The 15,322-nt window shown below is 38.9% G+C and overlaps 1 protein-coding gene across 1 annotated transcript in view; it reads left to right on the top strand.

Annotated features, from left to right (window-relative positions):
* Positions 1–15,322, top strand: part of UGGT1 (UDP-glucose glycoprotein glucosyltransferase 1) — a 112,871-nt gene that overhangs the window by 89,361 nt on the left and 8,188 nt on the right. The window contains exons 30-38 of the mRNA XM_043894221.1: positions 611–769; positions 1,297–1,382; positions 3,138–3,222; positions 4,620–4,708; positions 5,162–5,266; positions 6,507–6,591; positions 7,609–7,791; positions 9,172–9,332; positions 10,505–10,619. Coding sequence (XP_043750156.1) covers positions 611–769; positions 1,297–1,382; positions 3,138–3,222; positions 4,620–4,708; positions 5,162–5,266; positions 6,507–6,591; positions 7,609–7,791; positions 9,172–9,332; positions 10,505–10,619 — 1,068 coding nt within the window. The remainder of the gene's footprint in view (positions 1–610; positions 770–1,296; positions 1,383–3,137; positions 3,223–4,619; positions 4,709–5,161; positions 5,267–6,506; positions 6,592–7,608; positions 7,792–9,171; positions 9,333–10,504; positions 10,620–15,322) is intronic.

Below are 15,322 nucleotides of genomic sequence, written 5' to 3'. Positions count from 1 at the left end.
CCAAGATGAATTTGCATTTTTGTCAGATGTTTTTCTGATGTTTTCCATTGTTTCTTTTTCTCATATAAATTAATCCTTATAGGAGTGTCTTACCTATCTTCTCCATTATTTGCTTTTAAAGATATTCATTCTTTCAGAAATTTTATTTTATGTGATTTTTTCCCCCAATACTACCTTCCTAGATTAACATCTTATCCTCTCCTGTGTACTTTTGGAATAACCTCCTTACTGTTTTTCTGTGTCCTTTTTCCTGCCTCTCCTTCCAACCCACCTGAGTTTCTAAAATTGTGTATGCTTGTTAACTACCAGCACAATCAAGATACCAGAGCATTTCCATCTCTTCAAAAAGTTCTCTCATGCCCCTTTGCAGGTAATCCCCTCCTTTCCCCCCAGGCCACAGGCAGCAGCTGATCTTCTTTTTATCACTATAGTTTTACCTTTTCTTGAATTTTTTATGAATAAGATTATATGATATATAGCCCTTTATGTCTGATTTCGTTCACTTTGTGTAGTGCATTTGAGATTCATCTGTGTTGTTGCATGTATCACTAGATTGTTTCTTTATATTGCTGAGTAGTCTTCAGGTGGTGATTTAATTTTGATATTGCAGGTGGACAGCATCGTGGCTGCTGAGTATGAGCTGGAGTACCTGTTACTAGAAGGTCATTGCTATGACATCACTACTGGCCAGCCCCCCCGGGGACTGCAGTTTACATTAGGAACTTCAACCAAGCCAGTCATTGTGGATACCATTGTTATGGCTAATCTGGTAAATAACAGTACATCAGGTGGTGATACTGAGTCACGTTAATTTGGGCCCTGCAGTTTATGATGGAGCAGTTAGCACTGTGAACATGAGTGAGATTAAAGTTCATGATGGACTGAATTTGGTCAATATAAAAATCATCAGTTTAGTTAAACTTGTAGATTGGAATTACGTGGCATCTTAAAAGAAAACATGCTAGAATATTTTGCTTTAACCAGATTGGCTCCTGAAAATGTGTTGCTTATGAGTCAATAGTTTTCTTCTTTTTTTTGTTTTTTGAAAATTTGAAGTATATTCACACATTACATACTGCTTCTTCACTGAAGTACAGCTAAAGGATAGGCTTCTTGGCTTGACAGGCCTGTATTTTGCTAGTGTTTCTAATATGTGGGTTTTAAGAATTGCATTGGTTTAACTATCTTATTTAATATAAAGTGGACTGACATTTCAAAAAAGAAATAGCTATCCCTCAGAAACAGCATTTTGATGTTTCCAAGAGAACTAAAATTTGTCTTGTCTTCTGGTCCTAGGGCTATTTTCAGTTAAAAGCCAACCCAGGAGCTTGGATTCTCAGACTAAGAAAGGGACGTTCTGAAGATATTTACAGAATCTACAGGTAGGATTAAATGATACAGGTGCATTTTTTCAGAACATTCTGCAGTATGAATCAGCTTGAATTGAATAGTACACTGGCAGTTAGGCAATTAGAATTTACTTTATAATTGTATGTGCTTTTCCAGAAAATGAAATGTGGAAGAATTGTTGGGGTATAATTGAACAGTAAGCAGTATAAATACTAACAGTATATGTAATCAAGTTTGGCTTCAGTCATTCTTTTGTGCTAGCTATCCCTAACCAAATCATTCTGTCAACTGTGATGAAAACCATAGGCAGATGAGAAAGTGAGTCATTTTTAGGAAGGAGAAAAGAAATGAAGAACAGTTCAGACTTTTCAACCCAGGGTAGTATATTTCTCTACCCTGAGTGGGTTGCAGATTGACCAGACTTGTAGGCTTTGGTCTTGGAACCTTGGTGCGAGCACTTGTCTTTCTAGGTCTGAGAAAGTATGGAAGTACTCCCAGCATGTTTCATCAATAGCCTGCTTTTTTGCTTTAAGGTTTTCTACAAGTGACTGTTGGTTTAAAAAAATTATACTGCCTTCTAAAAAGGTGTGGTTTAAATTCTGTTTAACACAATTTAAATTAGTCTTAAGCTATGTGAGAAGACTTCACACCAGTTCATTTTGGCAGTGATTTCCATTAGTTATTTGAAAACAACATCATGTTGTGTCCTCATCTTAGCTTTATAGAATCTTATCTGACACACATGAAAGCAATGTGAATTTCTGCATATTTCTTACCAAGAAAATAGAAGATTTTTGTATTATATCTTCATTGTACATAGTAGGGTTTTCTCCAATAAATGTTTTCCCCAAATATGGTTTTAAAGAATTTTAGTACTGTCATTAAGAGCTTATCTGTTGACTTCCTAAACCCTGTCCATCTGCATGCACTTTTCCTAGCCACTCTTCCCTCTAGGGTGTGTGGGCCTCTTCTCCACCTAGCAGATGAGGACTCTCTTCCTTCTGTGCTTCTTGGGCTCTGGAATGTTTCATGCTCCCTATCAGAATCTCACCTTTGCCCACGGACTCTGCTCTCTGTTGGATGACAATGAATTCAGTGAATTCATATTTTATCATGGCTTTATATAGTTAGCATCTTAAAAATTGGTGACTGGGAATTTTAGATATTATCATTGATGAGGAAGGAAATACTCTATTTAAATTTTCTTCCTCTGCTTGCAAACAGAGCTTGTTTTAGTTCTTCCTGCAGAGTATGGACGCTAGATTGAGTACATGGCCTGGACTTGGCTCTGTGCTTCCAGGAAGGACAGAGTCGAAGCCTTTACAAAACTCTGAAGTAGAGCTGTGTCTTGCTATGCATAAAGTAATGCGTGCATGTGCACTCAGTCATGTCCGACTTTTTGTAACCCAGTGGACTGTAGCCTGCCAGGCCCCTGCGTCCATGGAATTTCCTAGGCAAGAGTATTGGAGTGGGTTGCCATCATATTCTTGCCAGCACTGGGAGCCTGTCAGTGTATGGAAGGTCATTCAATGAGGGGCTCAAGAAGGAAGTCTGGGCTGTGACCAGTTGGCATATTCAACATGTAAGGGCAGAGATTTTGACAAGTGCCCCTGTGTTGCTTGAAGGGGTTTTCTGCAGTTTGTGAGAAAATAATTTGCTCAGAAAAAACTCCTTTATGATGAAGATAGTGGAAGTGGAAGTGGAAAAATATAGGTTGATGTAAGTCCATATACTGCAACTTGGGAATTATGATTTGTGATACCTGCCTTCCTTTCTTCTTTTCTAAGTCACGACGGTACAGATTCTCCACCTGATGCTGATGAAGTTGTTGTTGTCCTCAACAACTTCAAGAGCAAAATTATTAAAGTGAAGGTGAGTTTGGTATATTAAGGCAGCCGCTCTGTTATAGTTGATAAAAGCAGCAGTAACTTGGTCTTTAGTAGCTGTTATATAAAAATATGTATCTTTAAACCAGTCCCAAACTGTGTGAGGTGATGGGATGTGTTAACTCCAGAAAAAAAAAATGCTGTTATTATGGTGAAAAACTTAGTCGCACAGTTATGTCCTGTTCTTTGTGATTCCATGGACTGCAGCCTGTCCCAGTCCTCTGTCCATGGAATTCTCCAGGCAGGAGTACTGTAGGGGGTTGCCATTTCCTCCAGGGGATCTTCCCAACCCGAGGACCGAACCTGAGTCTCCAGTATTGCAGGCAGATTCTTTATCAACTGAGCCACTAGGGAAGCCCGATCATTTCACAGTATAGACCTGTCCCAGGTCAGCATGTCCTGCACTTTAAATTTATGCAGTGTTACTTGTCAGTTATGTCTCAGGAAAGCTGAAGAGAAAGGAAAGAAACCCACCCAAGACTAACTCACCTTTGAGATTTTACTACAGCCTTACAGAAATGTGGCTTGGAATGCAAAGCATATTTTGTAAATACAAGTTTGTGGCTTTGTTCAGCTGAGAGGTTGCACCTTTTGGGTTACCTCATTGAACAGTGCAAGTCTCATTTCACATGAAATGTTTTCACAGACACTGCTTTGTTTGTACAGTCACAGTTCATGTTATTTTTTGAAAACTGGGAAGAATGCCAATGAGAATTTCAGCAACAATAATAAATGGTGGTAGCCTTATTTAATTTCTTGTCACTTTTGCTTTCTGTTCATAGAACTTTGAAATTCCTAGTGCATTGTATTCAAATAAAAGGTATTATGAGACAGTCATTATACTCTAAAATCTAAAGCAGGCCACACATGGTTGAGCAGAAAAATGATCCCTATGCTCTCGAGAAGTTTTAACCCCTCTTTGTATTAGTCCTAAAACAAGGCTGTCATGTGAGATGACCCCTTCCTGGCAGCTGGAGCGTGTGCACACTGTACTCTTTGCCTAGAACTAGAGTTAGTTTGGTGAGCTGCATTTCTGTTTTTACTTAAACTGTAAGGTTCTCTGCCCGTTTTTCAAACTAGAGACAGTTATTGTCTAGTTACACGAGGTTGCTATCTCCTCATTAAGATTTCATTTTATTTCCTCATTAAGATTTTAATGTGGTATGATGAGCATAGTTCTGTTGAATGTGTCTGGGCACATTGAACAGAATTCAACATTCATGTTCTGTTGAATGTGTCTGGACTCAGAGTATGTTATATCTGCTCGCAGGAGAATTCACTCTCTAGTGTTGTCAGTATTCAGTGAGCATCCCATGAAGATCAGTTCAGTGCCTCCTCAACCCAGTAGGGAGAGTGAGATTCATCACATGTGACTGATTGCAGGTTCAGAAGAAGGCAGACATGGTGAATGAGGACTTGCTGAGCGATGGGACTAATGAGAATGAATCTGGATTTTGGGACTCCTTCAAATGGTAAATTGGCATCAGAAAGAAGTGATGTTTTTAAGGAAAAACTGAGATATAAATGCCATCCCTCCCTTCTTTTGAATGTAGTAATCCTGTCTGGGCTTTTCAGATTCTGCTCTTTGCATCCGCTTGTGTGTAGAATAGATGAATGTTTCCCACTGAGTAATTGAAAGAGGTTACCGTCCCTCATAGTGGAGTTACTTCTCTGCCTGACTTCCTAACTCCTGTTGGATTTTTCCTGCTCTTTGGAGAGTTGAGTGGTAATTGCTCAGTTAACTTTCCATTGTTTGTTTTGCATTCTAGTGAACTAGTCCAGTCTTCTGAAGTTCCACAAGGCCCTATGGGCAGCCTCCCTCTCTTTGTCCTGGTGGGAAGCACAATCTCCTTCCCCTCCCCTTAAAGGGCAACATGTCTGTACCAGCATTTCAAGTATTCTTGTTTTTACCTTCCTTATTATAGGGGCTTTACAGGTGGACAGAAGACCGAGGAAGTGAAACAAGACAAAGATGACATAATTAATATTTTCTCTGTTGCATCTGGTCATCTCTATGAAAGATTTCTTCGGTTAGTCATGTTTGGTTATTTCAGTATATATGCATGAATTTGTCATGTTGTTCTTTAGGGAGCAAATGTTTTATGGGACTCTGCCCATTACACTTCTTTGTATTTGAGGCACTCTGAGGATTGTGTATAGATGATTGTATATACTTAACATTTGTTTTGATTTGGCCAACCTCATGAAATGGACTATATAATATATAGTAAATGAATCTGTGTAGCTATTATAAGGTTATAAACCTTTAAAACTACTGTGTGACATTATAAAGAGTGGTTTTTCATTGTCCACCAAGCATTGCCTGAGGATAGAGAATAGAGGTGGAATAGGGCCATGGACCTGCCTTCTGATGATTTGTAGGATTTCAGAGCCGGGAGGGATCTTAGTTGTGTTTTATAGACAGGCTGAGACTTGGAAGGTGGCGGGACTAGGCTGAGGTCACATAGCCAAAGTTGAGGGGAGGCACAGGCTTGGCTGGTGAATGCAGCAGTCACCAGCGGGGAAGCCCTCAGGGGCGCCTTGTGTCAGCGGTCGGGAGGGCTTGGCTATGAATATGCACCTTTGCCTGACAGTGACTTTCCTAATGCCAAGGTTCTTTTTTACTTTTAATTTTCCACTACAAATCTAGTATAGCAAATAATCAAGATGTCATTTTACTCATGTTTAGCTGTCATATTCCCAAGAAATAATATCTGACCTAGAATTGTAATGTCAGATGTTAATAACCACTGAATTTAATTAAATTTCTTGACTCAAAATTAGTTTCTGTTTGTTTTCCAAGTAGGGAATCCCAAAGCTGTGATCAGTTGCCATCCCCTTCCCTCTGCCTACTCTGCTCCCTGGCTGAGCTCACCGATGTAGGCTGGGAGAGGCAGTAGGCTTCACTGACTTCCTTCTTAGAGTGATGTAGTGGTTAAACACAATCTCTGTGATTCATTTGTGCCGTAATTAATGTGTCAGTTCATAAAGGAGTTTATTTTAAGGTGTCATGTAATTAGAACACATGCCTCTATCAGTCTGGTATATTTTTATAGGTAATAAGTACTTCTTTCTCATCCAGAGATGACTCTATAAAATGAATAAGTGCAAGTTTCCATTTTCCACCAGTCAGGGTCTCTCTTTGCCTAACTGAGCCATTAGTTTAGCTCTGCCATAAAGAACACTGAGTCTAGTGATTGACTTTACTTGATTTTGTTGAGATTAAAAAGATTTGAATGACTGTTATTATTGCTTGCTTTTGTTTGACAGCATAATGATGCTATCAGTACTGAAGAATACCAAGACTCCTGTGAAATTCTGGTTCTTGAAGAATTATTTGTCCCCCACGTTTAAGGTTTGTTCCTTAGGCTTTGAAAAGGAAAACATGCTTATTAAGGAGATATATGCAGTGCAATATACTGTTTACTACTTCTACTTTATCTGTGTATTTAAAAATTTTTTTCCTTTTATTAGGTTACTGACTGTAAGTCACCTGCATAATTCTATGTTGATTATTCTTCCCCCTGTCTGTTTGGGGGGAATAGTTGTTATAAAACCGAACACAGAATTACAACTTGGTTGAAGCTTGGATAACATAAGAGGAGAGTCTGTTTCTTCTGTTTTGTTGAAGTAACATGTCTCTTCAAGCATGAGTGTCCTCATTTAATGAGAAAGCACAGTACTGATTCCAATGAGAAGGATGGTTTGTTCTGTTTTGAACAACTGTACCCAGTGATCTGTGGAAGTAATGTATCATCTGTGCAAAGCAAAAACACACATGGAAAGTTTAGAAAGTTTTCTGCTTTGTTTTTATCACTATTTGTCATCCAAATTGATTTATTTGCATCTTTTTCTATGTTGTTCTGTAGAATTGACTAAGCAACTTTTAATATATTCAGTAATATCTCCCCTAGATAAATAATTCACTTCTGGTCCCCTAAGGTACTTATATTTAGAATCTGAAAGACTTGATGGCAACAAACTTGTTCAGAGTATTTGGGTTTGCCATGTCATTCCCTGGATTAGACCTAGTGGTGAGAAAGGCTTAAAATCAAGCTCAAAAAAATGTTTTACTGAAATCAAGTTAAGACAAAGTCCATTTCCCTTAAACACACACATAACTTAGTTATATAAAAGCCTTCACTTAAAGAATTCTGGTCATCTCATGTGTGGTTAGAAATCATAAAAAATGGAGATTTGACAAAAGTTTATATGTATTCTTTATGTAGTCACAAGTTAGTCAGGGTCACATTTCTTCATTAGACTGCTGGTACAGTAAATGTGTTTTACTTATGCCATAATTGTGGTTTGTTGACTGACTTGTTTTTCTTAATCAAAGTAAGTGATTGTTGTTCCCTGTGTCTGCAAATAGGAGTTTATACCTTATATGGCAGACAAATACAATTTTCAATATGAGCTTGTTCAGTACAAGTGGCCCCGGTGGCTTCACCAGCAGACTGAGAAGCAGCGTATCATCTGGGGTTACAAGATCCTCTTCCTGGATGTGCTGTTCCCACTGGTTGTTGACAAGTTCCTGTTTGTGGATGCCGACCAGGTGAGCTCTCAAAGGCTGGGTTTCAGCAGTGCAAATTAAAGGCATTAGACTTCCTTTTCCTTTTTAAATGGTTTTATCTTTCCAACTGTGGAAAGATACACACTTATTTTACACTATTTAGAATATATGAATCTATTTGCAGAACAGCAGTGGAGACACAGACATTGAGAACAGACTTATGAACATGGCTGGGCAGGGGGGAAGAAGGAGAGGGTGGGATGTGTGGAGAGAGTAACATGGAAACATACATTACCATATGTAAAGTAGATAGCCAGTGGGAATTTGTTGTGTGACTCAGGAAACTCAACTGGGGCTCGATGATAACCTAGAGGGTTGGGATGGGGAGGGAGGTGGAGGGATGTTCAAGTGGGAGGGGACATGGGTAAACCTATGGCTGATGTTGGTGTTTGGTAGAAACCAATGCAGTACTGTAAAGCAATTATCCTTCAATTGAAAAAAAAAGAATATATGGAGAGGTATCACCAGATGTGATCACTTTTAAAATTTGCATTCAGTGTATCCTTTCATCTTTTCTCCTGTGCCTCTTTTATGTAGTTATGATTACATCATTTATGTAGTTTTGTATCTTAAATTTAACACACTTAATATACAAACTAAAATTGAAAAATTTGCCGGTTTAACGTAACACTGCTTGCTGTCATCTGCAGTCATTTGCCCCAAAGCTAGGAGTTATTGACGTGGGTAAGAGAGGGGGTTGGTGCCTGGCCTTTAGCATGTGGGACTCTTCAGATGGTCTTCCTGCTGTCAGGAATACAGCTGACCTAGTTAAAAGAAACACACGGATTTTAGAGCATACACACTCAAAAAGTGTAAATATACGTCTGCCCTACAGCCTTTACCCTTAGCCTGAACTGTCTAAAACCTGAGTTTCTCATCTGAGTGGAAGTGATGTCATGTGTGCAGAAGTCATTTGGACAAAAATCATCCAAGTCTTGGGAATTCTGCCCCACCTGGCTCATTTACATCACAAGCGGCTCAACATGAAGCCTGCTTTCCTAGTTCTGCAATCACGTTTCATCCCGAGCACTTACTGTGTGCCAGGCATCATTCTCCATCTGTCCATAGACGAGTTCATGTGATCCTCCCCAGAAACTGAGTCACAGAGAGGCCACACAATGTAAATCTGTTTTACTTCTGCTTTTTTTTTTTTTTTGTATACTTAGAATACTATGCCCTAAGCAGTAGGCTAATCATCTTACGTGCTAGTGAGGGCAGTCAGCCTAATCAAGAAGAAGCCGGGCTTGAACTGGGTTTGCTGCCTGTGCCACTGATCAGTCCCTGAGCTGTGCCCTCAGTATTTTTAGGAAACTGGTATCTGCATGGGTGTTAGACAAGTGACTGTGATCCTTTCTTCTTCAGATCGTACGAACAGATTTGAAAGAGTTAAGAGATTTCAATTTGGATGGTGCTCCTTATGGTTACACTCCTTTCTGTGACAGCCGCAGAGAGATGGATGGCTACAGGTTCTGGAAGTCAGGGTACTGGGCCAGTCACTTAGCTGGGCGAAAATACCATATCAGGTACTGAGAATGTTGTGGTTTGATTTTCATTTCTTTAAAATTAATTTTGCATATTTAAAATTGTGAGTAGGTGATATGTTAATGTGGTTCAAAAATAAGAATTATAAAAATATATAGTGAAAAGCTGCCCCATTCTGTCTACTTACTGTGTCTCCTTCTAGAGTTTTTTAATTCTTAGGTAAAAAACTATGACTTCTTTTTTTACACAAAATATATCCTACCTTATTTACGGTTTTGTGCTTTGCTTTTTTAACTTGATGTTTCTAGTAGACCTTACATCAACATGTAGAGAGACCTTTTTCCTTTTTGTATCAACATATTATTCCAGTATTATTCCATTGTGGTCTTGCTACGACATACAATGTCATTTGTTGTTGTTGTTTAGTCACTAAGTTGTGTCTGACTCTTGAGACCCCATGGACTGTAGCCTGCTCCTCTGTCCATGGGATTTCCCAGGCAAGAATACTGGAGTGGGTTGCCATTTCCTTCTCTGGCGGATCTTCCCAACCCAGGGATCGAACGCTCATCTCCTGCATTGGCAGGCAGGTTCTTGACCACTGAGCCACTAGTTAAACACACAATTTTGTATATTTCAAATATACCTATAGAATAAATTCCTAAAACTCCTAGGCTAAACAGTGTGTGTATTTGTTGTACATCTGTTGTTTTTGTATATTATCTTCTCTGGGAAAAGTGTGATTTGGAGAGTAGGGAAATCTGTGGGAAGCAACATGATAGAGATAAATGTTGGGGTGTTGGTGATTTAAGTATTGTACTGTATGCCCTTGGTCCAAAGGACCTATAACACTTGGTTGGTTTTTTCCTCTGTAACATTTAAGATATCATCAGGATATCTTTGACTAATGATTATCAATTACTATAGTTTTTATCATCAAACCTGCTGAAATTTGCTAGAAACCTTCTTTTGTCAGAGATTATTTCTTTCGGAACATTGACAAAATGAGCTTGTGGTACCAGAATATGGGTTTTGTAATCACTTCCTTAGCCATCGTTGAAGTGGTACGTAGTGACTGTGAGCTCTACTGTAAAGCCTCAGCTTACCTTTTCCACGAGAAACCAGAATGTTAGCCTAGTGACCTGTTCCATTAATCAGTGGGGTTACTTTTTCAGCCCTAATCCGTGGTTGTAACAAGTGTATTTTCTCTGTCCAGTGCACTGTATGTTGTGGATCTGAAGAAGTTTAGGAAAATAGCAGCTGGTGACAGACTCAGGGGACAGTACCAAGGTCTGAGTCAGGATCCTAACAGCCTCTCAAATCTTGATCAAGTAAGTGGCCACTTGTTTTGGTTAACAGTTTTGGTAAAGGCTGTACAGTGTATCAGAAAATGAAGTAGTATTTGCTTCTCATTCCTCTCTGTTGGAATAGTGTTTTGTTTCTTCATGGAAAGGAATTTGTGTTTATTGTGTGTGTGTGTGTATGTGTGTGTGTGTGTGTGATTTTTATTTGCCCTTAAGAGAGAACATAGTGGTAAAAAACACGATAGGCCTGATGTTGGTTTGGGGAGGGAGACGGAAGGAGGGCGCTGCGATATCTTTTCATTTGGTGCCCAGCTAAGCTGATAAATTTGTTTTTCTGCCTGCTAGGGTCAGTTTGCTTCTCTTCTTTAGGAACTAACTATCACAGCACAGGATATAGTATTGTTATTTATCTTTTTTCTATATCAGAAACCATGGTGTTTTTTTAAGAAGTTTAGCTGAATCACTATTTACTAATGCTAATCATTTTTTAGAGGTGAGATTATAGTTTGTGCTTTAGGTACGTAGTTTCACATACTTTGTTTTGCTTAAGTCTGCTTTAAACATTTTAAAACCTTTACTATGATATTTAGCACCCATAAATAAGAGTGTACAAAACAAAATATATAAATACATATTCATATGCATCAATGAAGTACCACACAGCACACACCCATGTACTGCCACCCAGTTTAGGAAACTCAACATTCTTAGCAACCCAAAAGCCACCCTCTTCTCCAACAGCATCCTAACTTTTGTGGTAATCATTCTGTGGCTTTTCTGTGTTGAGTAACTACTTACATATGTGTCCTTAAACACGATGGTTTTGCCTGTTTTTTCCCCTGCCTGTCTCAGTGGGATTATACAAGGTGTACTTTTTTGAGTCTAACTTCTTTTGCTTAACATTATGTTAAGGAGATTCATCCATGTTGTTGTATGAAACGGTACTGTGTTTTGTTTATTGTAAATTTTAGTTGTTTTCCATTGTTGTCTTCCATGGATAATGCTGCTGGGATTAGTTATACACGTCTTGGTTGATGCACATGTATATGTAATTCAGTTGTATAGACAACTACAAGTTGAATTGCTGAACCATCAGATTGGTGGATCTTTATATTTATTAGATAATTCCCAACAGTTTCCAAAGTAGTTCTGATTTATACTCCCATCAGCAGTACAAGGATTCCTGATACTCTGTGTTTTGAGTAATACTTGTTGTTAATCAAATTGATTAGATGTGAGCTGGCATCCCATGTGGCTTTCAATTAGAGAGTTTAATCTGTTTATATTTAATGTAATTATTGTGGAGGTGGGATTTACATCTGCCAATTTCTTGTTTTCTGTCTTTTATGTTTCTCAATTCCTGCATTACTACCGTCATTAATAAATGTTTTAATTCCCCTCTTGTTTCTTTCACTGTATACATGGGGATTTTCTGGGGTTTTGTTTTTGTTTGTTTGTTCTAGCCCAGTTGCTCTAGTCTGAGAAAGTATTCTGTATGATTTTAGGCATTTAAAATTTGTTGAGCTTTGCTTTTTGATCCAGATATGGTCAATTTTGGTAGACATTTCATCTGGTTTTATACCCTGCAGATGTTAGATGTTATGCTTTTGTTTGTATGTCCATTAGGTGAGGTTTAGTGATCATGTTACTGTTACTGAGTCCAAGCACAGTCTGCTTGCTGCATGACAAGGCAATAAATCGAGAGATGAGGTGTTGAATCAAGGAATAGCAACTTTATTTGGAAAGCTGGGTGTCCAAGAAGATGGTGGACAAGAGTCCTAGAGTGCTATCTTACTGGTGTCTGGATGCTAGTTTCTTTTATAAAACAGAGAGAGGCAGGAGGTGAGGAAGTAAAGTGAAGAGGCTGTTAAGTTTTGCAAAATATCTCCTGGTTTGGCCAGCCTCTGGGAGGGGATGTGTTAATTTCTTCTTTGCTGCAGCCATTCACAGGTGGACAAGATCAACAGGTTTCTCTAAGCTGAACAAAACCCCTTGGGTTTAACTTTCAGGTAAAGGGACAGGGTTCTCCGTGGCAGGCCATTATGTATGCTTATTACTATAGAAAGCATCCTTTTAGTGATTTAGAAAGCATCCTCTAGTGATAACAAACACAACACAAAGCAGAACTTAAAGACACAGATCCAACACAGAGTCAGGTTTTGTTCTTTTCTGTTACATTATGTGTTTTGTCTGTTTTTCTATTAGTTACTGAGACAATTATGTTAAAATCTCTTTCCATAATGTGAAATCTTGTCTTTAGTTTTGTCACATTTTACTTGATGTACTTAGAGACTATATCGTTCATTGCCTAAAAAGTTAGAAGTCACATGTATTTCTGACAAATTAACTTTTTATTATTTCTATTGATGCTTTTTGGGCACGGGCTTGAAGTGTGCTTCATCTAATGTTAGTATAGCTACACTGGTTTTCCTTTTAATTAGTGTTTCATGGTATATTTTTTTATCCTTCTGTTTTCAATAGTTCTTAATCCTTATGTTTTAGTTCTGTTTCCTAGAAAGAGCTTATATTGGTTTGTTTTTTCAAATGGTGTGACCACCATTTAATTGGAACATCAGTCCGTTGATAGTAAATGTGATCACCAACAAGTTTGCTTCTCCACAGTCCCCTTGCTTATGCCATGTGTCCTGTGTTTCTTTTTTTTCCCTAGTCAGGTTCTTTCCAAATGATTGAGAGTTTTTAATAATTCTGTTTCTCTCTATTAAACTATACAGTTTTAAATAATTTTTAATGATTAGCCTAGAGGCAACAGCATGCATTTCTGACTTTGCAAAGGCTAATATTAAATAGTGTTTACCCAGCTACTGGACAGGGAAAAACATTAGAATAGTTCTTCTCAAATTTTAGCATAATAAAAAAAAATCATCTGAAGAACTTACTAAAGCATTGATCTTTGGGCCCCCATCCTCCACAGGCTGATTCAGTAGGTATTTGGTTGGACCTGAGAATCTGCATTCTGAGCAAACTCTGTGCTCCAAGTCCACATACTACATCTTGAGTAGCATTGTCTTAGAACTCATTAACTCCATTTATCCATTGTTAAGATCAAGCAATATTTCACTGTATGTATATACTACATTTTGTTTGGCTATTCATCTGCCAATGGCCATTTGGCTTACTTCCGTCTTTTGACTGCTGTAAATAATGCCTCTGTGAACACTGGCGTGCAAGGATCTGTTTGAGTCCCTGCCTTCAGTTCTTATGTGTGTATATCCAGAGGTGAAGTTATTGGGTCACATTGGTTGGTTGTGTCTTTGGACAATAGAACATTTTATTATTAATGTGTCAAACTCAAAAGTTTTCCTAAGAGAAAAGCTTCAAAACATGGAGTACAGTTGGCTAGAAAACACATGGGCTTCATCTACTTGGGATCAAGCCTCAGTTGACAAGGTGGATTTAGAATTTCCTTTAAGCAAAACTTTGACATACAAGAGCCACATTCAATGCTTAATTGGCTTTTAGAAGGCAGTGCTGTTTTTCTTAGAAATGCCCTCAGGAAGGGAAATCGGTTGTTGTTGTTCAGTTGCTAGGTCATGTCCAACTCTCTGGGACCCCGTCAACTGCAGCATGCCAGGTTCCCCTTTCTTCACTATCTCCTGGAGTTTGCTCAGATTCATGTCTGTTGGTACTATCTAATTATCTCATCCACTACCATCTGCTTCTCCTTTTGCCTTTAAATCTTTCCCAGAGTCAGGGTCTTTTCTAATGAGTTGGCTCTTTGCATCAGGTGGCCAAAGTATTGGAGCTTCAGCTTCAGCATCAGTCCTTCCAATGAATAATCTGGGTTGACTTCCTTTAGGATTGACTGGTTTGATCTCCGTGCTATTCAAGGGACCCTCACGAGTTTTTTCAGTTCAGTTCAGTTTAGTTCATTTGCTCAGCCATGTCCGACTCTTTACGACCCCATGAATCGCAGCACGCCAGGCCTCCCTGTCCATCACCAACTCCCAGAGTTTACTCAAACTCATGTCCGTCGAGTCAGTGATGCCATCCAGCCACCTCATCCTCGTTCGTCCCCTTCTCCTCCTGCCCCCAATCCCTCCCAGCATCAGGGTCTTTTCTAATGACTCAGCTCTTCATATGAGGTGGCCAAAGTATTGGAGAACAGCTTCAGCATCAGTCCTTTCAATGAACACCCAGGACTTACCTCCTTTAGGATGGACTGGTTGGATCTCCTTGCAGTCCAAGGGACTCTCAAGAGTCTTCTCCAACACCACAATTCAAAAGCATCAATTTTTTGGCGCTCAGCTTTCTTCACAGTCCAACTCTCATATCCATACATGACTACTGGAAAAACCATAGCCTTGACCAGATGGACCTTTGTTGGCAAAGTAATGTCTCTGCTTTTTAATATGCTATCTAGTTTGGTCATAACTTTCCTTCCAAGGAGTAAGCGTCTTTTAATTTCATGACTGCAATCACCATCTGCAGTGATTTTGGAGCCCCAAAAAATAAAGTCTGACACTGCTCCCACTGTCTCCCCATCTATTTCCCATGAAGTGATGGGACTAGATGCCATGATCTTAGTTTTCTGAATGTTAAGCTTTAAGCCAACTTTTTTACTCTCCTCTTTCACTTTCATCAAGAGGCTTTTTAGTTCCTCTTCACTTTCTGCCATAAGGGTGGTGTCATCTGTATATCTGAGTTTACTGATATTTCTCCTGGCAGTCTTGATTCCAGCTTGTGCTTCTTCCAGCCCAGTGTTTTCATGA

The sequence above is a fragment of the Cervus elaphus genome, chromosome 33 (assembly GCF_910594005.1).
Source record: "Cervus elaphus chromosome 33, mCerEla1.1, whole genome shotgun sequence".
Classification (NCBI taxonomy): Eukaryota; Metazoa; Chordata; class Mammalia; order Artiodactyla; family Cervidae; genus Cervus; species Cervus elaphus.
This window is presented reverse-complemented; position numbering and strand designations above follow the sequence as displayed.